The sequence below is a fragment of the Salmo salar genome, chromosome 09 (genome assembly GCF_965601325.2).
Source record: "Salmo salar chromosome 09, fSalSal1, whole genome shotgun sequence".
In the NCBI taxonomy this organism is placed as follows: domain Eukaryota; kingdom Metazoa; phylum Chordata; class Actinopteri; order Salmoniformes; family Salmonidae; genus Salmo; species Salmo salar.
Window position 1 is genome coordinate 52,338,237 of NC_138299.1, and position 21,838 is coordinate 52,360,074.

The window sequence follows — 21,838 nt, forward strand, 5'->3', positions numbered from 1 at the left end:
TAGGAGCGTCGTTGTTGTGACATGTTGTGGAATAGGAGCGTCGTTGTGAAATGTTGTGGAATAGTAGTGTCGTCGTTGTGACATGTTGTGGAATAGGAGCGTCATTGTGACATGTTGTGGAATAGGAGCGTCGTTGTGACATGTGGAATAGGAGCGTCACTGTGACATGTTGTGGAATAGGTGCTTCGTCGTTGTGACATGTTGTGGAATTGGAGTGTCGTCATTGTGACATGTTGTGGAATAGGAGCGTCTTCGTTGTGACATGTTGTGGAATAGGACCATCATTGTAACATGTGGAATAGGAGCGTCATTGTGACATGTTGTGGAATAGGAGCGTCATTGTGACATGTGGAATAGGAGCGTCGTTGTGACATGTGGAATAGGAGCGTCATTGTGACATGTTGTGGAATAGGAGCGTCATTGTGACATGTTGTGGAATAGGAACGTCGTCGTTGTAACATGTTGTGGAATAGGACCATCATTGTAACATGTGGAATAGGAGTGTCATTGTGACATGTGGAACAGGAGCGTCGTTGTGACATGTGGAATAGGAGCGTCACTGTGACATGTTGTGGAATAGGTTCTTCGTCGTTGTGACATGTTGTGGAATTGGAGCGTCGTCATTGTGACATGTTGTGGAATAGGAGCGTCTTCGTTGTGACATGTTGTGGAATAGGACCATCATTGTAACATGTGGAATAGGAGCGTCGTTGTGACATGTTGTGGAATAGGAGCGTCGTCGTTGTGACATGTTGTGGAATAGGAGCGTCATTGTGACATGTGGAATAGGAGCGTCATTGTGACATGTTGTGGAATAGGAACGTCGTTGTTGTGACATGTTGTGGAAAAGGAGCGTCTTCGTTGAGACATGTTGTGGAATAGGAGCGTCGTTGTGACATGTGGAATAGGAGCGTCACTGTGACATGTTGTGGAATAGGTGCTCCGTCGTTGTGACATGTTGTGGAATAGGAGCGTCATTGTGACATGTGGAATAGGAGCGTCATTGTGACATGTTGTGGAATAGGAACGTCGTTGTTGTGACATGTTGTGGAAAAGGAGCGTCTTCGTTGAGACATGTTGTGGAATAGGAGCGTCGTTGTGACATGTGGAATAGGAGCGTCACTGTGACATGTTGTGGAATAGGTGCTCCGTCGTTGTGACATGTTGTGGAATTGGAGCGTCGTCATTGTGACATGTTGTGGAATAGGAGCGTCTTCGTTGTGACATGTTGTGGAATAGGACCATCATTGTAACATGTGGAATAGGAGCGTCATTGTGACATGTGGTGGAATAGGAGCATTATTGTGACATGTTGTGGAATAGGAGCGTCATTGTGACATGTGGAATAGGAGCGTCGTTGTGACATGTGGAATAGGAGCGTCACTGTGACATGTGGAATAGGAGCGTCATTGTGACATGTTGTGGAATAGGAGCGTCGTTGTGACATGTGGAATAGGACCATCATTGTAACATGTGGAATAGGAGTGTCATTGTGACATGTGGTGGAATATGAGCGTCGTTGTGACATGTTGTGGAATAGGAGCGTCGTCGTTGTGACATGTTGTGGAATAGGAGCGTCATTGTGACATGTTCTGGAATAGGAACGTCGTCGTTGTGACATGTTGTGGAATAGGAGCGTCTTCGTTGAGACATGTTGTGGAATAGGACCATCATTGTAAAATGGGGAATAGGAGCGTCATTGTGACATGTGGAACAGGAGCGTCGTTGTGACATGTGGAATAGGAGCGTCACTGTGACATGTTGTGGAATAGGTGCGTCGTCGTTGTGACATGTTGTGGAATAGGTCCATCATTGTAACATGTGGAATAGGAGCGTCATTGTGACATGTGGTGGAATAGGAGCATTATTGTGACATGTTGTGGAATAGGAGCGTGACTGTGACATGTGGAATAGGAGCGTCATTGTGACATGTTGTGGAATAGGAGCGTCATTGTGACATGTTGTGGAATAGGGGTGTCATTGTGACGTTGTGGAATAGGAACGTCGTCGTTGAAACATGTTGTGGAATAGGACCATCATTGTAACATGTGGAATAGGAGTGTCATTGTGACATGTGGTGGAATAGGAGCGTCATTGTGACATGTGGAATAGGAGCGTCGTTGTGACATGTGGAATAGGAGCGTCATTGTGACGTGGTGGAATGGGAGCGTTATTGTGACATGTTGTGGAATAGGAGCGTCTTCGTTGAGACATGTTGTGGAATAGGACCATCATTGTAAAATGTGGAATAGGAGCGTCATTGTGACATGTGGAATAGGAGCATCGTTGTGACATGTGGAATAGGAGTGTCATTGTGACATGTGGTGGAATAGGAGCGTCATTGTGACATGTGGAATTGGAGCATCGTTGTGACATGTGGAATAGGAGCGTCACTGTGACATGTGGAATAGGAGCGTCATTGTGACATGTTGTGGAATAGGAGCGTCATCGTTGTGACATGTTGTGGAATAGGAGCATCATTGTGACATGTGGAATAGGAGCGTCGTCGTTGTGACATGTTGTGGAATAGGAGTGTCGTTGTGACATGTTGTGGAATAGGATCATCATTGTGACATGTTGTGGAATAGGACCATCGTTGTGACATGTTGTGCAATAGGAACGTCATCGTTGTGACATGTTGTGGAATAGGAACGTTGTCATTGTGACATGTTGTGGAATAGGAACATTGTTGTGACATGTTGCGGAATAGGAATGTCGGCGTTGTGACATGTTGTGGAATAGGAAGGTCGTCGTTGTGACATGTTGTGGAATAGGAACGTCGTCGTTGTGACATGTTGTGGAATAGGAGTGTCGTTGTGACATGTTGTGGAATTGGAGCGTCATTGTGACATGTTGTGGAATAGGAACGTCGTCGTTGTGACATGTTGTGGAATAGGAGCATAATTGTGACATGTGGAATAGGAGCGTCATTGTGACATGTTGTGGAATAGGAGTGTCGTCATTGTGACATATTGTGGAATAGGAGCGTCGTTGTTGTGACATGTTGTGGAATCTGAGTGTCGTCGTTGTGACATGTAGTGGAATAGGAGCGTCATTGTGACATGTTGTGGAATAGGAACGTCGTCGTTGTGACATGTTGTGGAATAGAAGCGTCGTTATTGTGACATGTTGTGGAATAAGAGCATTGTCATTGTGACATGTTGTGGAATAGGAGCGTCATTGTGACATGTGGAATAGGAGCGTCATTGTGACATGTGGAATAGGAGCGTCGTTGTTGTGACATGTTGTGGAATAGGAGCGTCGTTGTGAAATGTTGTGGAATAGTAGTGTCGTCGTTGTGACATGTTGTGGAATAGGAGCGTCATTGTGACATGTTGTGGAATAGGAATGTCGTTGTAAAATGTGGAATAGGAGCGTCATTGTGACATGTGGAACAGGAGAGTCGTTGTGACATGTGGAATAGGAGCGTCACTGTGACATGTTGTGGAATAGGTGCTTCGTCGTTGTGACATGTTGTGGAATTGGAGCGTCGTCATTGTGACATGTTGTGGAATAGGAGCGTCTTCGTTGTGACATGTTGTGGAATAGGACCATCATTGTAACATGTGGAATAGGAGCGTCATTGTGACATGTTGTGGAATAGGAGCGTCATTGTGACATGTGGAATAGGAGCGTCGTTGTGACATGTGGAATAGGAGCGTCGTTGTGACATGTGGAATAGGAGCGTCATTGTGACATGTTGTGGAATAGGAGCGTCATTGTGACATGTTGTGGAATAGGGGTGTCATTGTGACGTTGTGGAATAGGAACGTCGTCGTTGTAACATGTTGTGGAATAGGACCATCATTGTAACATGTGGAATAGGAGTGTCATTGTGACATGTGGAACAGGAGCGTCGTTGTGACATGTGGAATAGGAGCGTCACTGTGACATGTTGTGGAATAGGTGCTTCGTCGTTGTGACATGTTGTGGAATTGGAGCGTCGTCATTGTGACATGTTGTGGAATAGGAGCGTCTTCGTTGTGACATGTTGTGGAATAGGACCATCATTGTAACATGTGGAATAGGAGCGTCGTTGTGACATGTTGTGGAATAGGAGCGTCGTCGTTGTGACATGTTGTGGAATAGGAGCGTCATTGTGACATGTGGAATAGGAGCGTCATTGTGACATGTTGTGGAATAGGAACGTCGTTGTTGTGACATGTTGTGGAATAGGAGCATCTTCGTTGAGACATGTTGTGGAATAGGAGCGTCGTTGTGACATGTGGAATAGGAGCGTCACTGTGACATGTTGTGGAATAGGTGCTTCGTCGTTGTGACATGTTGTGGAATTGGAGCGTCGTCATTGTGACATGTGGTGGAATAGGAGCATTATTGTGACATGTTGTGGAATAGGAGCGTCATTGTGACATGTGGAATAGGAGTGTCGTTGTGACATGTGGAATAGGAGCGTCACTGTGACATGTGGAATAGGAGCGTCATTGTGACATGTTGTGGAATAGGAGCGTCGTTGTGACATGTTTAATAGGACCATCATTGCAACATGTGGAATAGGAGTGTCATTGTGACATGTGGTGGAATAGGAGCGTCATTGTGACATGTGGAATAGGAGCTTCGTTGTGACATGTGGAATAGGAGCGTCATTGTGACATGTGGTGGAATGGGACATGTTGTGGAATAGGAATGTGACATGTTGTGGAATAGGAGCGTCATTGTGACATGTGGAATAGGAGCGTCATTGTGACATGTGGAATAGGAGCGTCGTTGTTGTGACATGTTGTGGAATATGAGCGTCGTTGTGACATGTTGTGGAATAGGAGCGTCGTCGTTGTGACATGTTGTGGAATAGGAGCGTCATTGTGACATGTGGAACAGGAGCGTCGTTGTGACATGTTGTGGAATATGAGCGTCGTTGTGACATGTTGTGGAATAGGAGCGTCGTCGTTGTGACATGTTGTGGAATAGAAGCGTCATTGTGACATGTGGAATAGGAGCGTCATTGTGACATGTGGAATAGGAGCGTCGTTGTTGTGACATGTTGTGGAATAGGAGCGTCTTCGTTGAGACATGTTGTGGAATAGGAGCATCATTGTGACATGTTGTGGAATAGGAAGGTCGTCGTTGTGACATGTTGTGGAATAGGAACGTCGTCGTTGTGACATGTTGTGGAATAGGAGTGTCGTTGTGACATGTTGTGGAATTGGAGCGTCATTGTGACATGTTGTGGAATAGGAACGTCGTCGTTGTGACATGTTGTGGAATAGGAGCATAATTGTGACATGTGGAATAGGAGCGTCATTGTGACATGTTGTAGAATAGGAACGTCGTCGTTGTGACATGTGGTGGAATAGGAGCATCGTTGTGACATGTTGTGGAATAGGAGCATCATTGTGACATGTGGAATAGGAGCATCGTTGTGACATGTGGAATAGGAGTGTCGTTGTGACATGTGGAATAGGAGCGTCATTGTGACATGTTGTGGAATAGGAGCGTCATTGTGACATGTTGTGGAATAGGAGTGTCATTGTGACATGTTGTGGAATAGGAGCGTCATTGTGACATGTTGCGGAATAGGGGCGTCATTGTGACGTTGTGGAATAGGAACGTCGTCGTTGTGACATGTTGTGGAATAGGAATGTCGTCGATGTGACATGTGGAATAGGACTATCATTGCGACATGTTGTGGAATAGGAATGTCGTTGTGACATGTTGTGGAATAGGAGCGTCGTCGTTGTGGAATAGGAACGTCATTGTGACATGTTGTGGATTAGTAACGTCGTTGTGACATGTTGTGGAATAGGAGCGTCGTCGTTGTGACATGTAGGAGCGTCGTCGTTGTGACATGTTGTGGAATAGGAGCGTCGTTGTGACATGTTGTGGAATAGGAACGTCATTGTGACATGTTGTGGAATAGGAGCGTCGTCATTGTGACATATTGTGGAATAGGAGCGTCGTCGTTGTGACATGTTGTGGAATAGGAGCGTCGTCGTTGTGACATATTGTGGAATAGGAGCGTCGTCGTTGTGACATGTTGTGGAATAGGAGCGTCGTCGTTGTGACATGTTGTGGAATAGGAGCGTCGTCGTTGTGACATGATGTGGAATAGGAGCGTCGTTGTTGTGGCATAGAAGCGTCGTTATTGTGACATGTTGTGGAATAGGAGCGTCGTCGTTGTGACATGTTGTGGAATAGGAGCGTCGTCGTTGTGACATGTTGTGGAATAGGAGCGTCATTGTGACAATTTGTAGAATAGGAACGTCGTCGTTGTGACATGTTGTGGAATAGGAGCGTCGTTATTGTGACATGTTGTGGAATAGGAGCGTCGTCATTGTGACATGTTGTGGAATAGGAGCGTCTTCGTTGTGACATGTTGTGGAATAGGACCATCATTGTGACAGGTGGAATAGGAGCGTCATTGTGACATGTGGTGGAATAGGAGCATCATTGTGACATGTTGTGGAATAGGAGCGTCATTGTGACATGTGGAATAGGAGCGTCGTTGTGACATGTGGAATAGGAGTGTCGTTGTGACATGTGGAATAGGAGCGTCATTGTGACATGTTGTGGAATAGGAGCGTCATTGTGACATGTTGTGGAATAGGAGTGTCATTGTGACATGTTGTGGAATAGGAGCGTCAATGTCATTGAGATGTATTAGACAGTGTACATTGGCACGTTGTGTTTTGCTAATCCAAGTTTATCATTTTAAAAAGCGAATTGATCATTAGAAAACCCCTTTGCAGCGTTGTACGAGATCTTCAGTTTCTTGGCAATTTCTCACATGGAATAGCCTTCGATTCTCAGAACAAGTATAGACTGACGAGTTTCAGAAGAAAGGTCTTTGTTTCTGGCCATTTTGAGCCTGTAATCGAACTCACAAATGCTGATGCTCCAGATACTCAACTAGTCTAAAGAAGGCCAGTTTTATTGCTTCTTTAATAAGCACAACAGTTTTCAGCTGTGCTAACATAATCACAAAAGGGTTTTCTAATGATGAATTAGCCTTTTAAAATGATAAACTTGGATTAGCCAACACAACGTGCCATTGGAACACAGGAGTGATGGTTGCTGATAATGGGCCTCTGTACGCCTATGTAGATATTCCCTAAAAAATCTGCCGTTTCCAGCTACAATAGTCATTTACAACATGAACAATATCTACACTGTATTTCTGATCAATTTGATGTTATTCTAATGGACAAAACATTTGCTTTTCTTTAAAAAACAAGGACATTTCTAAGTGACCCCAAACTGTTGAACGGTAGTGTAGGTACGTGGTTGCAAAGGGCATCAGTGTCTTAACAGCGTGATTTGCCAAGGCAGGATGTGTCTCCCTGTCATGGCTTTTGCATCATCAGTACAGATACCAACATGAGCAGCAGCTACGTTTGGCTACATACGGACCGTTAGTGGAATTCCCGCGAGAGAGTAACGGTTAAAGTGATTGGATGCTAATTATTTGACTAGGCTACCTGTATTTGACATTGTGTTGTTATTTCGCTGAACACTGGATGGTTTAATTTTATTTTTGCCAGTGAAACAAGGCTACTCAGGTGAGAAAAAAACCTCACCCAAATGTATATATGCCCCGTTGGAAAATATAAATGGACTGTTTGAAAATGTGAAAAAATAAGAAAAAAAAAACAAAACATATTTATTCTCACGACTTCTGCCGAAGTCGATGCCTCTCCTTGTTCGGGCGGTGCTCGGCGGTCAACGTCACCGTTCTTCTAGCCATAATTGATCAATTTTTCATTTTTCCATTGGTTTTGCCTTGTCTTCCTACACACCTGGTTCCAATCCCATACATGTTGTGTATTTAACCCTCTGTTTCCCATCATGTCCTTGTCAGAGATTGTTTGTTCTGTAATGTCGTGTATTATGTACTGGTGCACGACGGGTTCTTGTACCCACTTTTATTTATTATGTAACTTTGGTTTTGGAGATTTGTTAAACGTTATTCATTTATACTCCATTTACCCCAAGTTGGATTCTCCTGCGCCTGACTTCCCTGCCACCTACACACACGACATTACATTTATTTAAATCTTTAAAAAAAAATGTGAATCACATTTTTATTTGGTGGACCCCTGACAGCATTGCGCACACCCCAGTTTATGAACACCTGCCCTAGAAAATACACTAGTAGCTCTCTAGAAAATACACTAGTAATTCTCTGCTCAAAAAAATAAAGGGAACACTAAAATAACACATCCTAGATCTGAATGAATGAAATAATCTTATTAAATACTTTTTTCTTAACATAGTTGAATGTGCTGACAACAAAATCACACAAAAATAATCAATGGAAATCCAATTTATCAACCCATGGACGTCTGGATTTGGAGTCACACTCAAAATTAAAGTGGAAAGCCACACTACAGGCTGATCCAACTTTGATGTAATGTCCTTAAAACAAGTCAAAATGAGGGTCAGTAGTGTGTGTGGCCTCCACGTGCCTGTATGACCTCCCTACAACACCTGAGCATGCTCCTGATGAGGTGGCAGATGGTCTCCTGAGGGATCTCCTCCCAGACCTGGACTAAAGCATCCGCCAACTTCTGGACAGTCTGTGGTGCAATGTGGCGTTGGTGGATGGAGCGAGACATGATGTCCCAGATGTGCTCAATTGGATTCAGGTCTGGGGAACGGGCGGGCAAGTCCATAGCATCAATGCCTTCCTCTTGCAGGAACTGCTGACACACTCCAGCCACATGAGGTCTAGCATTGTCTTGCATTAGGAGGAACCCAGGGCCAACCGCACCAGCATATGGTCTCACAATGGGTCTGAGCAGGGGCGGAAATCCCGGGGGGGACGAGGGGGACACGACCCCCCCATCCTGGGAAAAATATGATTTGTCCCCCCCAATATATCACTGAAACATAACTATGTAATTTAAATAATATTAATAATACGCAATGAAAGCAATTGTGCTGATTATAGACACTTAATAGCGCGTTTTTAAGTTTCAAAAGATTGCAACCCCCCCACCCTTTGCCTCACAATGGTTTGATCCACTGCCAGTTCCTTAGCTTGCTAGGTAACAGAGAGGTCGTATCTACTGTCTGAAAGGCACTCAATGCACGTAACTGACGTGAGGTTAATCCAGTCAATCGCGCACACACACTAACTGAATATGCAGAGCTAGCGTGCAAATATTAACTATTAAGCTAGCTAGTACCTATTCCATTTATGTGGCGTCGTCAAAGATGGAATCAGCATGCAGATGATGTAAGTTAGTGCTTCAAAGTCCCTGTGATAAGGTTAGCGATTGTAACGATCGTCGTCGGGTGACGAGGAAGCGGACCAAGACGCAGCTGGGAGCGAACACATGTTTATTCTTTACACTGAAATAAACACGTACACAAAATCAAGAAAATGCCGATACGTTAACTGCTCAAACACAAAGAGGCAACACCCCACAAACAGCGTGGGGGAAAAAGGAACTTAAATGTGATCCCAATCAGAGACAACTAGCGACAGCTATCTCTGATTGGGAATCGACAGAACCCAACATAGAAATAACCCACATAGAGCTAACACAAGGCTATAACCCAAACATAGAAAACAAACCAAGGAAAAATACCCAACATGACACACCTTGACCAAAATACCCGAGTTCACCTGGTCAGGGCGTGACAGCGATAAACTGAAATCCAAACTGAACAGAACTACACTCTCTTTTACCATTGTCTTAAATAAATTGTCGCAAGTGAACTTTTATTTATTTATTTTATTTCACCTTTATTTAACCCGGGTAGCAAAGATTATAGCAAACACCACTGAAACTGAATTGGTGCTCGCTAGCTTTGCAAATGCAGCTATTGTTGGAAGCCAGTCAATATGAAACAAACTATTAAAATTACAAAAGGTTGCAGCACATGTTGTGTAAATGGTGAACTCATACAGCTGTCAACTCTTGTCATTTTAATCCGTTTCACATTTGCTAGCTACCTTTTAGATCGAAGCCCAAATAGAATGATTGAAGATGATAGAAGCCCATCTCCTACTGTAAATAACCTACACACTGTGTGTGTGTGTGTGTAGCCAGCCAGCCAGCCAGGTAGAAAAATGGCAGAAAAATAAAAGACGGACATCAGAGTATTTTTCAATACACCAAAACGCATAGTAAGAACCCTAGTAGCCTAATATCTCAAAGACTAGTTGATAAAATGTTCATAAGAAAGAAATGAAATTCTAATGGAAATGTTTCACAATGATGTCATTAGGCAGAGCAGGCAACAGATGGCACACAGACAGCAGAGTTGGGGACAGATATGCAGGGACAGACTGGCAGAGACAGGGAGTCTCAGGTAAGTTTGTTGAGTCATTGTTTGGCAACATTATGAAAGGTTCTCAATTTTTTTGACTTGTAAAATAGGAACATAATTGGAAAATGCCATGGATACCCCCACTCTCAACTTAAACTGGTGACTGAACTAAGATTTGTTAAAGGCAATGGTATTGCTGTTGTGATTAGTTCTGTAGTTTTGGGTAGCGGTAGTTAGGAGTACGGCAAACACCTTATTTCTTTGGTTCCTCAATATACATTTACCATATTACAATGTAGGCTATGTGTTACAGCACTACTTTTGGTGTCCCCCTCAGGAATTGCTCTTGAGAAAATGTAATGTAATTGTCCCCTCCAAAGTTGATATCAGATTTTCGCCCCTGAGTCTGAGGATCTCATCTCAGTACCTAATGGCCGTCAGGCTACCTCTGGCGAGCACATGGAGGGCTGTGCGGCCCCCCAAAGAAATGCCACCCCACACCATGACTGACCCACCGCCAAACCGGTCATGCTGGAGGATGTTGCAGGCAGCAGAACGTTCTCCACGGCGTCTCCAGACTGTCACGTCTGTCACGTGCTCAGTGTGAACCTGCTTTCCTCTGTGAAGAGCACAGGGCGCCAGTGGCGAATTTGCCAATCTTGGTGTTCTCTGGCAAATGCCAAACGTCCTGCACGGTGTTGGGCTGTAAGCACAACCCCCACCTGTGGACGTCGGGACCTCATACCACCCTCATGGAGTCTGTTTCTGACCGTTTGAGCAGACACATGCACATTTGTGGCCTGCTGGAGGTCATTTTGCAGGGCTCTGGCAGTGCTTCTCCTGCTCCTCCTTGCACAAAGGCGGAGGTAGCGGTCCTGCTGCTGGGTTGTTGCCCTCCTACGGCCTCCTCCACGTCTTCTGATGTACTGGCCTGTCTCCTGGTAGCTCCTCCATGCTCTGGACACTACGCTGACAGACACAGCAAACCTTCTTGCCACAGCTCGCATTGATGTGCCATCCTGGATGAGCTGCACTACCTGAGCCACTTGTGTGGGTTGTAGACTCTGTCTCATGCTACCACTAGAGTGAAAGCACCGGCAGCATTAAAAAGTGACCAAAACATCAGCCAGGAAGCATAGGAACTGAGAAGTGGTCTGTGGTCCCCACCTGCAGAACCACTCCTTTATTGGGGGTGTCTTTGTCACGTCCTGGCCAGTATAAGGGTTAATTGTTATTGTAGTTTGGTCAGGACGTGGCAGAGGGTATTTGTTTTATGTGGTTCGGGGTGGTGTGTTAGTTAGGAGGGTGTTTGATTTATTATTTCCGGGTTTTGAGTTATGGTCTATGTTTATGTATTTCTATGTGTAGTCTAGTGAGTGTGTTTCTATGTTGAGTTAATTGGGGTGGACTTCCAATTGAAGGCAGCTGTTTGGTGTTGCCTTTGATTGGAAGTCCTATATTAGTTGGGTGTGTTTGTCTTGCATTTGTGGGAGATTGTTTTTGCATTGCGTGTTTTTGTGAGCCTGCAAAACTGTCATTGGTCGTGCTTATTGTTTTCTTGTTTTTCGTGTTCAACGTTCTTTAATAAATTAAGAAAATGAACACCAACTCTGCTGCATATTGGTCCACCTTTTCAGACGACGATTTCGCTATATCGTCCTCCGACGAAGAAAGCAGTGACAGAATCTCCCACCAAACCAGGACCAAGCAGCAGAGGAAGGAGCAGTGGGATAATGAGTTGGACTATGTGGAGAGATGGACATGGGAGCAGGTTATGGCCGGAGAAGGCCCATGGAGTATGGCTGGTAAGGACCGGGAACGTTTCCGAGGATCAAGACTGGCGTTGAAGCACGAGAGGCACCCCCAATAATTTTTTGGGGGGGGGCACACGGGTAGTTTGGCTAGGCATAGGAAGAGCCGGAAGCCAGCTACCCGTGGTTATATGGAGGAACGTATGAGGTGGAGAGCGCCATGTTTCGCTGAGGAGCACACTATCTCACCCATACGTACGCACAGTCCGGTGCACGTTATTCCAGCCCCTCGCAGGTGCCGTGCTAGAGCGGGCATCCAGCCTGGTAGGAGGATGCCTGCGCAACGCATCTGGTCGCCGGTACGCCTCCGAGGACCAGGCTACCCAACTCCCGCTCTACGCACGGCTACCATCAGGCCCCTGCACAGCCCAGTCTGCCCTGTACAAGCACCCCGCTCGTACAGGGCTACTAGTTCCATCCAGCCAAGACGGGTTGTGCAGGAGGTAAGATCAAGACCGACTGTGCGCCTCCATAGCCCTGGGTTTCCAGCTCCTGTCTCTCGTGCGGACCCGGAAGTGCGTCAACCCAGTCCGACTCGTCCTGTTCCCGCTCCCCGCACTAGCCTGGAGGTGCATGTTCCCAATCTGGTACGCCCAGTACCAGCACCACGCACCAGGCTTCAAGTGCGTAAACCCAGTCAACAGTCACCAGAGCTGCCCGCCTGTCAACAGTCACCAGAGCTGCCCGCCAGTCAACAGTCACCAGAGCTGCCCGCCAGTCAACAGTCACCAGAGCTGCCCGCCAGTCAACAGTCACCAGATCCGCCCGCCAGTCAACAGTCACCAGAGCCGCCCGCCAGTCAACAGTCACCAGTGCCGCCCGCCAGTCAACAGTCACCAGTGCCGCCCGCCAGTCAACAGTCACCAGTGCCGCCCGCCAGTCAACAGTCACCACTGCCGCCTGTCATTGAGGAATCGCCAGAGCTGCCCGTCTGTGAGGAGTCGCCAGAGCCACCCACTAGTCAGTAGCTGCCAAAGTGGCCAGACTGCCCCGAGCTGCCAGAGTGGCCAGACTGCCCCGAGCTGCCAGAGTGGCCAGACTGCCCCGAGCTGCCAGAGTGGCCAGACTGCCCCGATCTGCCAGAGTGGCCAGACTGCCCCGAGCTGCCAGAGTGGCCAGACTGCCCCGAGCTGCCAGAGTGGCCAGACTGCCCCGAGCTGCCAGAGTGGCCAGACTGCCCCGAGCTGCCAGAGTGGCCAGACTGCCCCGAGCTGCCAGACTGACCAGACTGTCCCGAGCTGCCAGACTGACCAGACTGTCCCGAGCTGCCAGACTGGCCAGACTGTCCCGAGCTGCCAGACTGCCCAGACTGCCCCGAGCTGCCAGACTGCCCCGAGCTGCCAGACTGGCCAGACTGCCCCGAGCTGCCAGAGTGGCCCGACTGCCTGGAATGGCCAGAACCGGAGCCACCTCCTGATATAGGTGGGTTGGGGAGGGGGGGTGTAGCACAGTGCCGTCGTTGACGGCAGCCACCCTCCCTTCCCTCCCTTTTAGTAGTGGGGAAATTCTGTTTTGTTGTTTGGGGTTGTGTTTTTTTTTTAAGGTGCTTCCGGGGTTAGCACCTTTAAGGGGGGGATACTGTCACGTCCTGGCCAGTATAAGGGTTAATTGTTATTGTAGTTTGGTCAGGACGTGGCAGAGGGTATTTGTTTAATGTGGTTCAGGGTGGTGTGTTAGTTAGGAGGGTGTTTGATTTATTATTTCCAGGTTTTGAGTTATGGTCTATGTTTATGTATTTCTATGTGTAGTCTAGTGAGTGTGTTTCTATGTTGAGTTAATTGGGGTGGACTTCCAATTAAAGGCAGCTGTTTGGTGTTGCCTTTGATTGGAAGTCCTTTATTAGTTGGGTGTGTTTGTCTTGCATTTGTGGGAGATTGTTTTTGCATTGCGTGTTTTTGTGAGCCTGCAAAACTGTCATTGGTCGTGCTTATTGTTTTCTTGTTTTTCGTGTTCAACGTTCTTTAATAAATTAAGAAAATGAACACCAACTCTGCTGCATATTGGTCCACCTTTTCAGACGACGATTTCGCTATATCGTCCTCCGACGAAGAAAGCCGTGACAGTCTTGCTAATTGCCTATAATTTCCACCTGTTGTCTATTCCATTTGCACAACAGCATGTGAAATTTATTGTCAATCAGTGTTGCTTCCTAAGTGGACAGTTTGATTTCACAGAAGTGTGATTGACTTGGAGTTACATTGTGTTGTTTAAGTGTTCCCTTTATTTTTTTGAGCAGTGTATATTAGTTTACTCATCCAGAACAAAGCTTTAGCAATGTGTCACGTCCTGACCAGCAGAGTGAGTAATTGTATTCGTTTTGGTCAGGACGTGGCAGAGGTTTTGTGTTATGTGTAAGTTGGGTTGCTGGACTCTCAATTGGAGGCAGGTGTCTCTAGTTGCCTCTGATTGGGAGTCCTATAAACAGGTGTGTGTTTTTCTTTGGGGTTGTGGGTAGTTGTTTTTGCACTGCGTTTTGTTAGCCTGCAAAACTGTTCGTGTCGTGAGTATTGTTTATTGTTTTTTTCCTGTGGATGCTTTACTCGTGTTTTATTTAAAAAAGATGAGTATCCACATTCCCGCTGCGTATTGGTCTTCTCTCCACTACGACAAATGTTACACAATGATGCTAGTTATCCATAGGATAACGTGTATTTGTCATTTTAGGGAACTATCGTTTTAACAAATGTGTGATGAACATGAATTAATATATTTGATGATGTGATTAGAAAGGAAGCCTAATTCTTTTTTTTATTTAAATCATTAAATGTGTGTACTTTTCTATCGAAATCATTGTAACATTCGGTTCCAGGTTGAACTTTATGGCTGAACACAGATTGACATTTAAAAGCCATGAGGTTTTATCTATCTGTGATTGTACTCCACTATTAAAACGAATTTACAAAATGTCTCAGGATTATGATAGTGTAACGGCCGTCGTCAGAATTAGACCAAGGTGCAGCGGAGGATGTGTTCATCATTAGAATTTGAATTAAAAGAGAACACTTTACAAAACACGACAAGAAATGACAGCCAAACAGTCCTGTCAGGAAAAACTCTAAACAGAAACAATCACCCACAAAAACCCAAAGGAAAAACAGGCTACTTATGTGTGACTCCCAATCAGCAACAACGAACTGCAGCTGTGCCTGACTGGGAGCCAAACACGGCCCAAAACAAAGAAATACAAAAACATAGAAAAATGAACATAGAACGCCCACACAATGTAACACCCTGGCCTAACCAAAATAAAGAACAAAAACCCCTCTCTATGGCCAGGGCGTTACAGATAGTCTGTACATAAGGTACCTTTTAAGGTGACGACCTTTAATGAGTTATGAAAGAAGAATTCACTACAAAAAAATAAAAATAGTTCTGAAATCTGGGACGTGAAAACCGTTGTTGATGCTCAATTATCTTAGAACTTTGCTTTGCGCATGTAGAACCTAAGGTCTCTGTGTATATCGTTAGATGTGTCCCCTTGATTAAAACGTACCTGACTGATTCAAGGGGTGTTGGAGTTTCCCCCCCTCACAGTGCTAGCTAGTTTACCTCAGAGAGAGCTCGATCTGCTGCTGCAGTGGAGATGTGCTGAGACTGCTGTATACTGAATGGAATAGGGAATAAATGGACTGAATGCCTTCTGCAGAGGCAGACCATCTACTGACCACTGTTTACATGGGCTGTGGCGCCGCCCGGGGCAGCACCCCACCCCCCTTTTGTGCCACTGGAATGACCACTGCTAAGGAACGTTGGGGGGCCATTGTTTGGGGACCAATGGGAATGCAACAAATAGACAACCTTTTTGTGTGTGTGAGAGTGAGTGTGTGTGTGTGCGTGCGTCAGTGTGTGTCTGTGTGTGTGTCAGTGTGTGTGTGTGTGTGTGAGTGTGTGTGTGTGTCTGCGTATGTGTCAGTGTGCGTGCGTGCGTCAGTGTGTGTGTGTGTGTGTGTGTGTGTGTGTGTGTCTGCGTGTGTGTCAGTGTGCGTGCGTGCGTCAGTGTGTGTGTGTGTGTGTGTGTGTGTGTGTGTGTGTGTGTGTGTCTGCGTGTGTGCGTGCGTGTGTGCGTGTGTCAGTGTGTGTGTGTGTGTGTGAGTGTGTGTGTGTGTGTGTGTCTGCGTGTGTGTCAGTGTGTGTGTGTGTCTGCGTGTGTGTCAGTGTGCGTGCGTGCGTCAGTGTGTGTGTGTCTGCGTGTGTGCATGCGTGTGTGCGTGTGTCAGTGTGTGTGTGTGTGTGTGTGTGTGCGTGTGTCAGTGTGTGTGTGTGTGTGTCAGTGTGTGTGTCTGCGTGTGTGTGTGTGCGTGCGTGCGTCTGTGTGTGTGTGTGTGTCTGCGTGTGTGCGTGCGTGTGTGCGTGTGTCAGTGTGTGTGTGTGTGTGTGTGCGTGTGTGTGTCTGTGTGTGTGTGCGTGTGTCAGTGTGTCAGTGTGTCTGTGTCAGTGTGTGTGTGTGTGTGTGTGTGTGTGTGTCAGTGTGTGTGTCAGTGTGTGTGTCAGTGTGTGAGTGTGAATGTACGTGGAGTCTTTTTCACCCGGCATGGCCTTTAGAGTCTACTCTATGACCAAGAGGGAGGGGAAAGTCATACAACGACACAGCCAATCATAGATTAGCTTTTTAGGCTTGTAAGACTTTAGTGGAAGTGGCAAAAGCCAGTCTTAAAAAAAAAATCCCCCCAAAAAATCCAGAATGCCTTTTACACCATCTGGCTTCTTCTGTGACCGGCTGATTCGGGAGAGAGAGAGAAGAGACGGAGAAGGAAGCCTCAGCAAGCCCCTGCGTTTCAGCGGACAGGACTTTGCCGCGCTGAAACAGGAGTGCCTCACCAAGAAGTGCCTGTTTGAGGATGACACGTTCCCAGCCTCCGTGGAGTCTCTGGGATACAAGGAGCTGGGACACAAGTCCAACAAGGTGAAGAACATCGTCTGGAAGAGACCCAAGGTAAGAGGAGGGGGGGGGGGGGGGGGGGAGGGGAAGGGGGACATACAAGAGAGGAAGATGATTCTATAAAGAGGGGGAAGGAATGGACACGCATTTGGGAGGTGGGATGATGTCTACAATACCGAGTCAACAACAAGGACGTTTTAAAAGGGATTGCTGATGGTAGTAAAACGAATATTTCTCACAGATTTTGTATAATCTTATCTCGATCTAAATGTTTAGCATCGTGGGCTAGAATAACTGTTGATATGGCTGCTTGAAACATGGATGTAACAGAATGGTTAGAAATGGTTCTGAATCATATGGTTAGAATGGTTCTGAATCATATGGTTAGAATTGGTTCTGAATCATATGGTTAGAAATGGTTCTGAATCATATGGTTAGAAATGGTTCTGAATCATATGGTTAAAGAATGGTTAGAAATGGTTCTGAATCATATGGTTAGAAATGGTTCTGAATCATATGGTTAGAAATGGTTCTGAATCATATGGTTAAAGAACGGTTAGAAATGGTTCTGAATCATATGGTTAAAAAATTGCTAGGAATGGTTCTGAATCATATGGTTAGGAATGGTTCTGAATCATATGGTTAGAAATGGTTCTGAATCATATGGTTAGAAATGGTTCTGAATCATATGGTTAAAGTAATACAGATGTAAACAGGTCCGACGTCTCTGAAGTGGATTATGTAGCTTATTGCCTGGATGTGAATTTACTTTGAGGTGATTTGCATGGGTTACATCGGCTTTTTGGTTAGAAAAAGCTAAATGTCGCATTATGTGACTTTGGTTGATTGAACAAAACTAACGTATGGATTACTGCCCCCCCCCCCCCCCCATATGTGTCTGTGTTTCTGTGTGAGCACTGGCATAGTGTTTACCGGTACGTTCCTTCGATTTCCAAACAATGGCAGTGTGGCAGTGTTTCATCAGCTCCATACTGTTGCTGTTACAGTGTTATTCATTGTATTGGGTCACTATTCCATAACAGTTAACTAGATCAGAATACATGCAAACCTAAAGTGACAGATATACAGTTGAAGACGGAGAGACAAATATATTTCAACTCAGTTTTTCCACAATTCCTGACATTTTAATCCTAGTAAAGATTCCCTGTTTTAGGTGTTAGGATCACCACTTTATTTTAAGAATGTGAAATGTCAGAATAAAAGTAGAGAGAGTGATTTATTTCAGCTTTTGTTTCTTTCATCACATTCCCAGTGGGTCAGAAGTTTACATACACTCAATTAGTATTTGGTAGCATTGCCTTTAAATTGTTTAACTTGGGTCAAACGTTTTGGGTAGCCTTCCACAAGTTGAGTGAATTTTGGCCCATTCCTCCTGACAGAGCTGGTGTAACTGAGTCAGGTTTGTAGAACTCCTTGCTCGCACACACTTTTTTAGTTCTGCCCACAAATTTTCTATATGATTAAGGTCAGGGCTTTGTGATAGCCACTCCAATACCTTGACTTTGTTGTCCTTAAGCCATATTGCCACAACTTTGGAAGTATGCTTGGGGTCATAGTCCATTTGGAAGACCCATTTGCAACCTAGCTTTAACTTCCTGACTTATGTCTTGAGATGTTGCTTCAATATATCCACATCATTTTCCTTCCTCATGATGCCATCTATTTTGTGAAGTGCACCAGTCCCTCCTGCAGCAAAGCACCCCCACAACATGATGTTGCCACCCCCCGTGCTTCACGGTTGGGATGGTGTTCTTCAGCTTGCAAGTCTCCCCCTTTTTCCTCCAAACATAATGATGGTCATTATGGCCAAACAGTTCTATTTTTGTTTCATCAGACTAGAGGACATTTCTCCAAAAAGTACGATCTTTGTTCCCATGTGCAGTTGCAAACCGTAGTCTGTCTTTTTTATGGCAGTTTTGGAGCAGTGGCTTCTTCCTTGCTGAGCGTCCTTTCACGTTATGTCGATATAGGATTTGTTTTACTGTGGATATAGATAACTTTGTACCTGTTTCCTCCAGCATCTTCACAAGATCCTTTGCTGTTGTTCTGGGATTGATTTGCACTTTTCGCACCAAAGTACGTTCATCTCTAGGAGACAGAACACGTCTCCTTCCTGAGCGGTATGACGGCTGCGTGGTCCCATGATGTTTATACTTGCGTACTATTGTTTGTACAGATGTATGTGGTACCTTCATGCATTTGGAAATTGCTCCCAAGGATGAACCAGACTTGTGGAGGTCTACAATTTGTTTTCTGAGGTCTTGCCTGATTTCTTTTGATTTTCCCATGATGTCAAGCAAAGAGGCACTGAGTTTGAAGGTAGGCCTTGAAATACATCCACAGGTACACCTCCAATTGACTCAAATTATGTCAATTAGCCTATCAGAAGCTTCTAAAGCCATGACATAATTTTCTGGAATTTTCCAAGCTGTTTAAAGGCACAGTCAACTTAGTGTATGTAAACTTCTGACCCACTGGAATTGTTATACAGTGAATTATAAGTGAAATAATCTGTAAACAATTGTAGAAAAAATTACTTGTGTCATGCACAAAGTAGATGTCCTAACCGACTTGCCAAAACTATAGTTTGTTAACAAGAAATTTGTGGAGTGGTTGAAAAACGAGTTTTAATTACTCCAACCTAAGTGTATGTAAACTTCCGACATCAACTGTATTCCCCCAGTCAGCTAATCCACGTGTCTGTGTGTTTCTGTGTGTTTTCAGTATATATTCCCCCAGTTAGCTAATCCACGTGTCTGTGTGTTTCTGTGTGTCTTCAGTATATATTCCCCCAGTCAGCTAAACCACGTGTCTGTGTGTTTCTGTGTGTCTTCAGTATTTATTCCCCCTGTCAGCTAATCCACGTGTCTGCGTGTTTCTGTGTGTCTTCAGGAAATCTGTGAGAACCCTCAGTTCATTGTGGGCGGAGCCAGCAGGACAGACATTTGCCAGGGAGACCTTGGTAAATAATAACTACACTGCACTACACTGACCCCAATACTACACTGACCCCAATACTACACTGACCCCAACACTAAACTGACCCCATTACTACACTGACCCCAATACTACACTGACCCCAATACCACACTGACCCCAACACTAAACTGACCCCAACACTACACTACACTGACCCCAATACTAAACTGACCCCAATACTACACTGACCCCAATACTACACTGACCCCATTACTACACTGACCCCAACACTACACTACACTGACCCCAATAATCTACTGACCCCAATACTACACTGACCCCAACACAATACCCTACTGACCCCAAACCTACACTGACCCCAATACAACACTGACCCCAACACAATACTACACTGACCCCAATACTACACTGACCCCATTACTACACTGACCCCAACACTACACTACACTGACCCCAATACTCTACTGACCCCAATACTCCACTGACCCCAACACAATACTATACTGACCCCATTACTACACTGACCCCAATACTACACTGACCCCAACACTACACTACACTGACCCCATTACTACACTGACCCCATTACTACACTGACCCCAATACTACACTGACCCCATTACTACACTGACCCCAACACTACACTACACTGACCCCAATACTCTACTGACCCCAATACTACACTGACCCCAACACAATACTATACTGACCCCAATACTACACTGACCCCAATACTACACTGACCCCAACACAATACTACACTGACCCCAACACAATACTACACTGACCCCATTACTACACTGACCCCAACACTACACTACACTGACCCCAATACTCTACTGACCCCAATACTACACTGATCCCAACACAATACTACACTGACCCCATTACTACACTGACCCCAATACTACACTGACCCCAATACTACACTGACCCCAATACTACACTGACCCCAACACTACACTAACCCCAACACTACACTACACTGACCCCAATACTAAACTGACCCCAATACTAAACTGACCCCAACACTGCACTACACTGACCCCAATACGACACTACACTGACCTCAACACTACCCTGACCCCAACACTACACTACACTGACCCCAATACTACACTGACCCCAATACTACACTGACCCCAATACTAAACTGACCCCAATACTACACTACACTGACCCCAATACTACACTGACCCCAACACTACACTGACCCCAACACTACACTACACTGACCCCAATACTACACTGACCCCAACACTACACTGACCCCAACACTACAATACACTGACCCCAATACTACACTGACCCCAACACTATACTGACCCCAAAACTACACTGACCCCAATACTACACTGACCCCAATACTACACTGACCCCAATACTACACTGACCCCAATACTACACTGACCCCAACACTACACTAATCCCAACACTACACTGACCCCAATACTACACTGACCCCAACACATTACTACACTGACCCCAATACTACAATGACCCCAACACATTACTACACTGACCCCAATACTACAATTACCCCAACACTACACTGACCCCAACACTACAATGACCCCAACACTACACTACACTGACCCCAATACTACACTGACCACAATACTACACTACACTGACCCCAATACTACACTGACCCCAATACTACACTGACCCCAATACTACACTGACCCCAACACATTACTACACTGACCCCAATACTACAATGACCCCAACACATTACTACACTGACCCCAATACTACATTTACCCCAACAATACAATGACCCCAACACCACACTGACCCCAACACTACAATGACCCCAACACTACACTACACTGACCCCAATACTACACTGACCCCAATACTACACTGACCCCAATACTAAACTGACCCCAATACTAAACTGACCCCAACACTACAATGACCCAAACACTACAATGACCCCAACACTACAATG

General features: G+C 45.5%; 1 protein-coding gene across 1 annotated transcript in view; it reads left to right on the top strand.

Moving 5' to 3' along the window:
• The first annotated feature begins 16,535 nt into the window (after positions 1–16,535).
• capn3a (calpain 3a, (p94)) overlaps positions 16,536–21,838 on the top strand; it is a 400,518-nt gene continuing 395,215 nt past the window's right edge. Inside the window, exons 1-2 of the mRNA XM_045723775.2 lie at positions 16,536–16,977; positions 19,837–19,906. Coding sequence (XP_045579731.1) covers positions 16,726–16,977; positions 19,837–19,906 — 322 coding nt within the window. The 5' untranslated portion in view covers positions 16,536–16,725. The remainder of the gene's footprint in view (positions 16,978–19,836; positions 19,907–21,838) is intronic.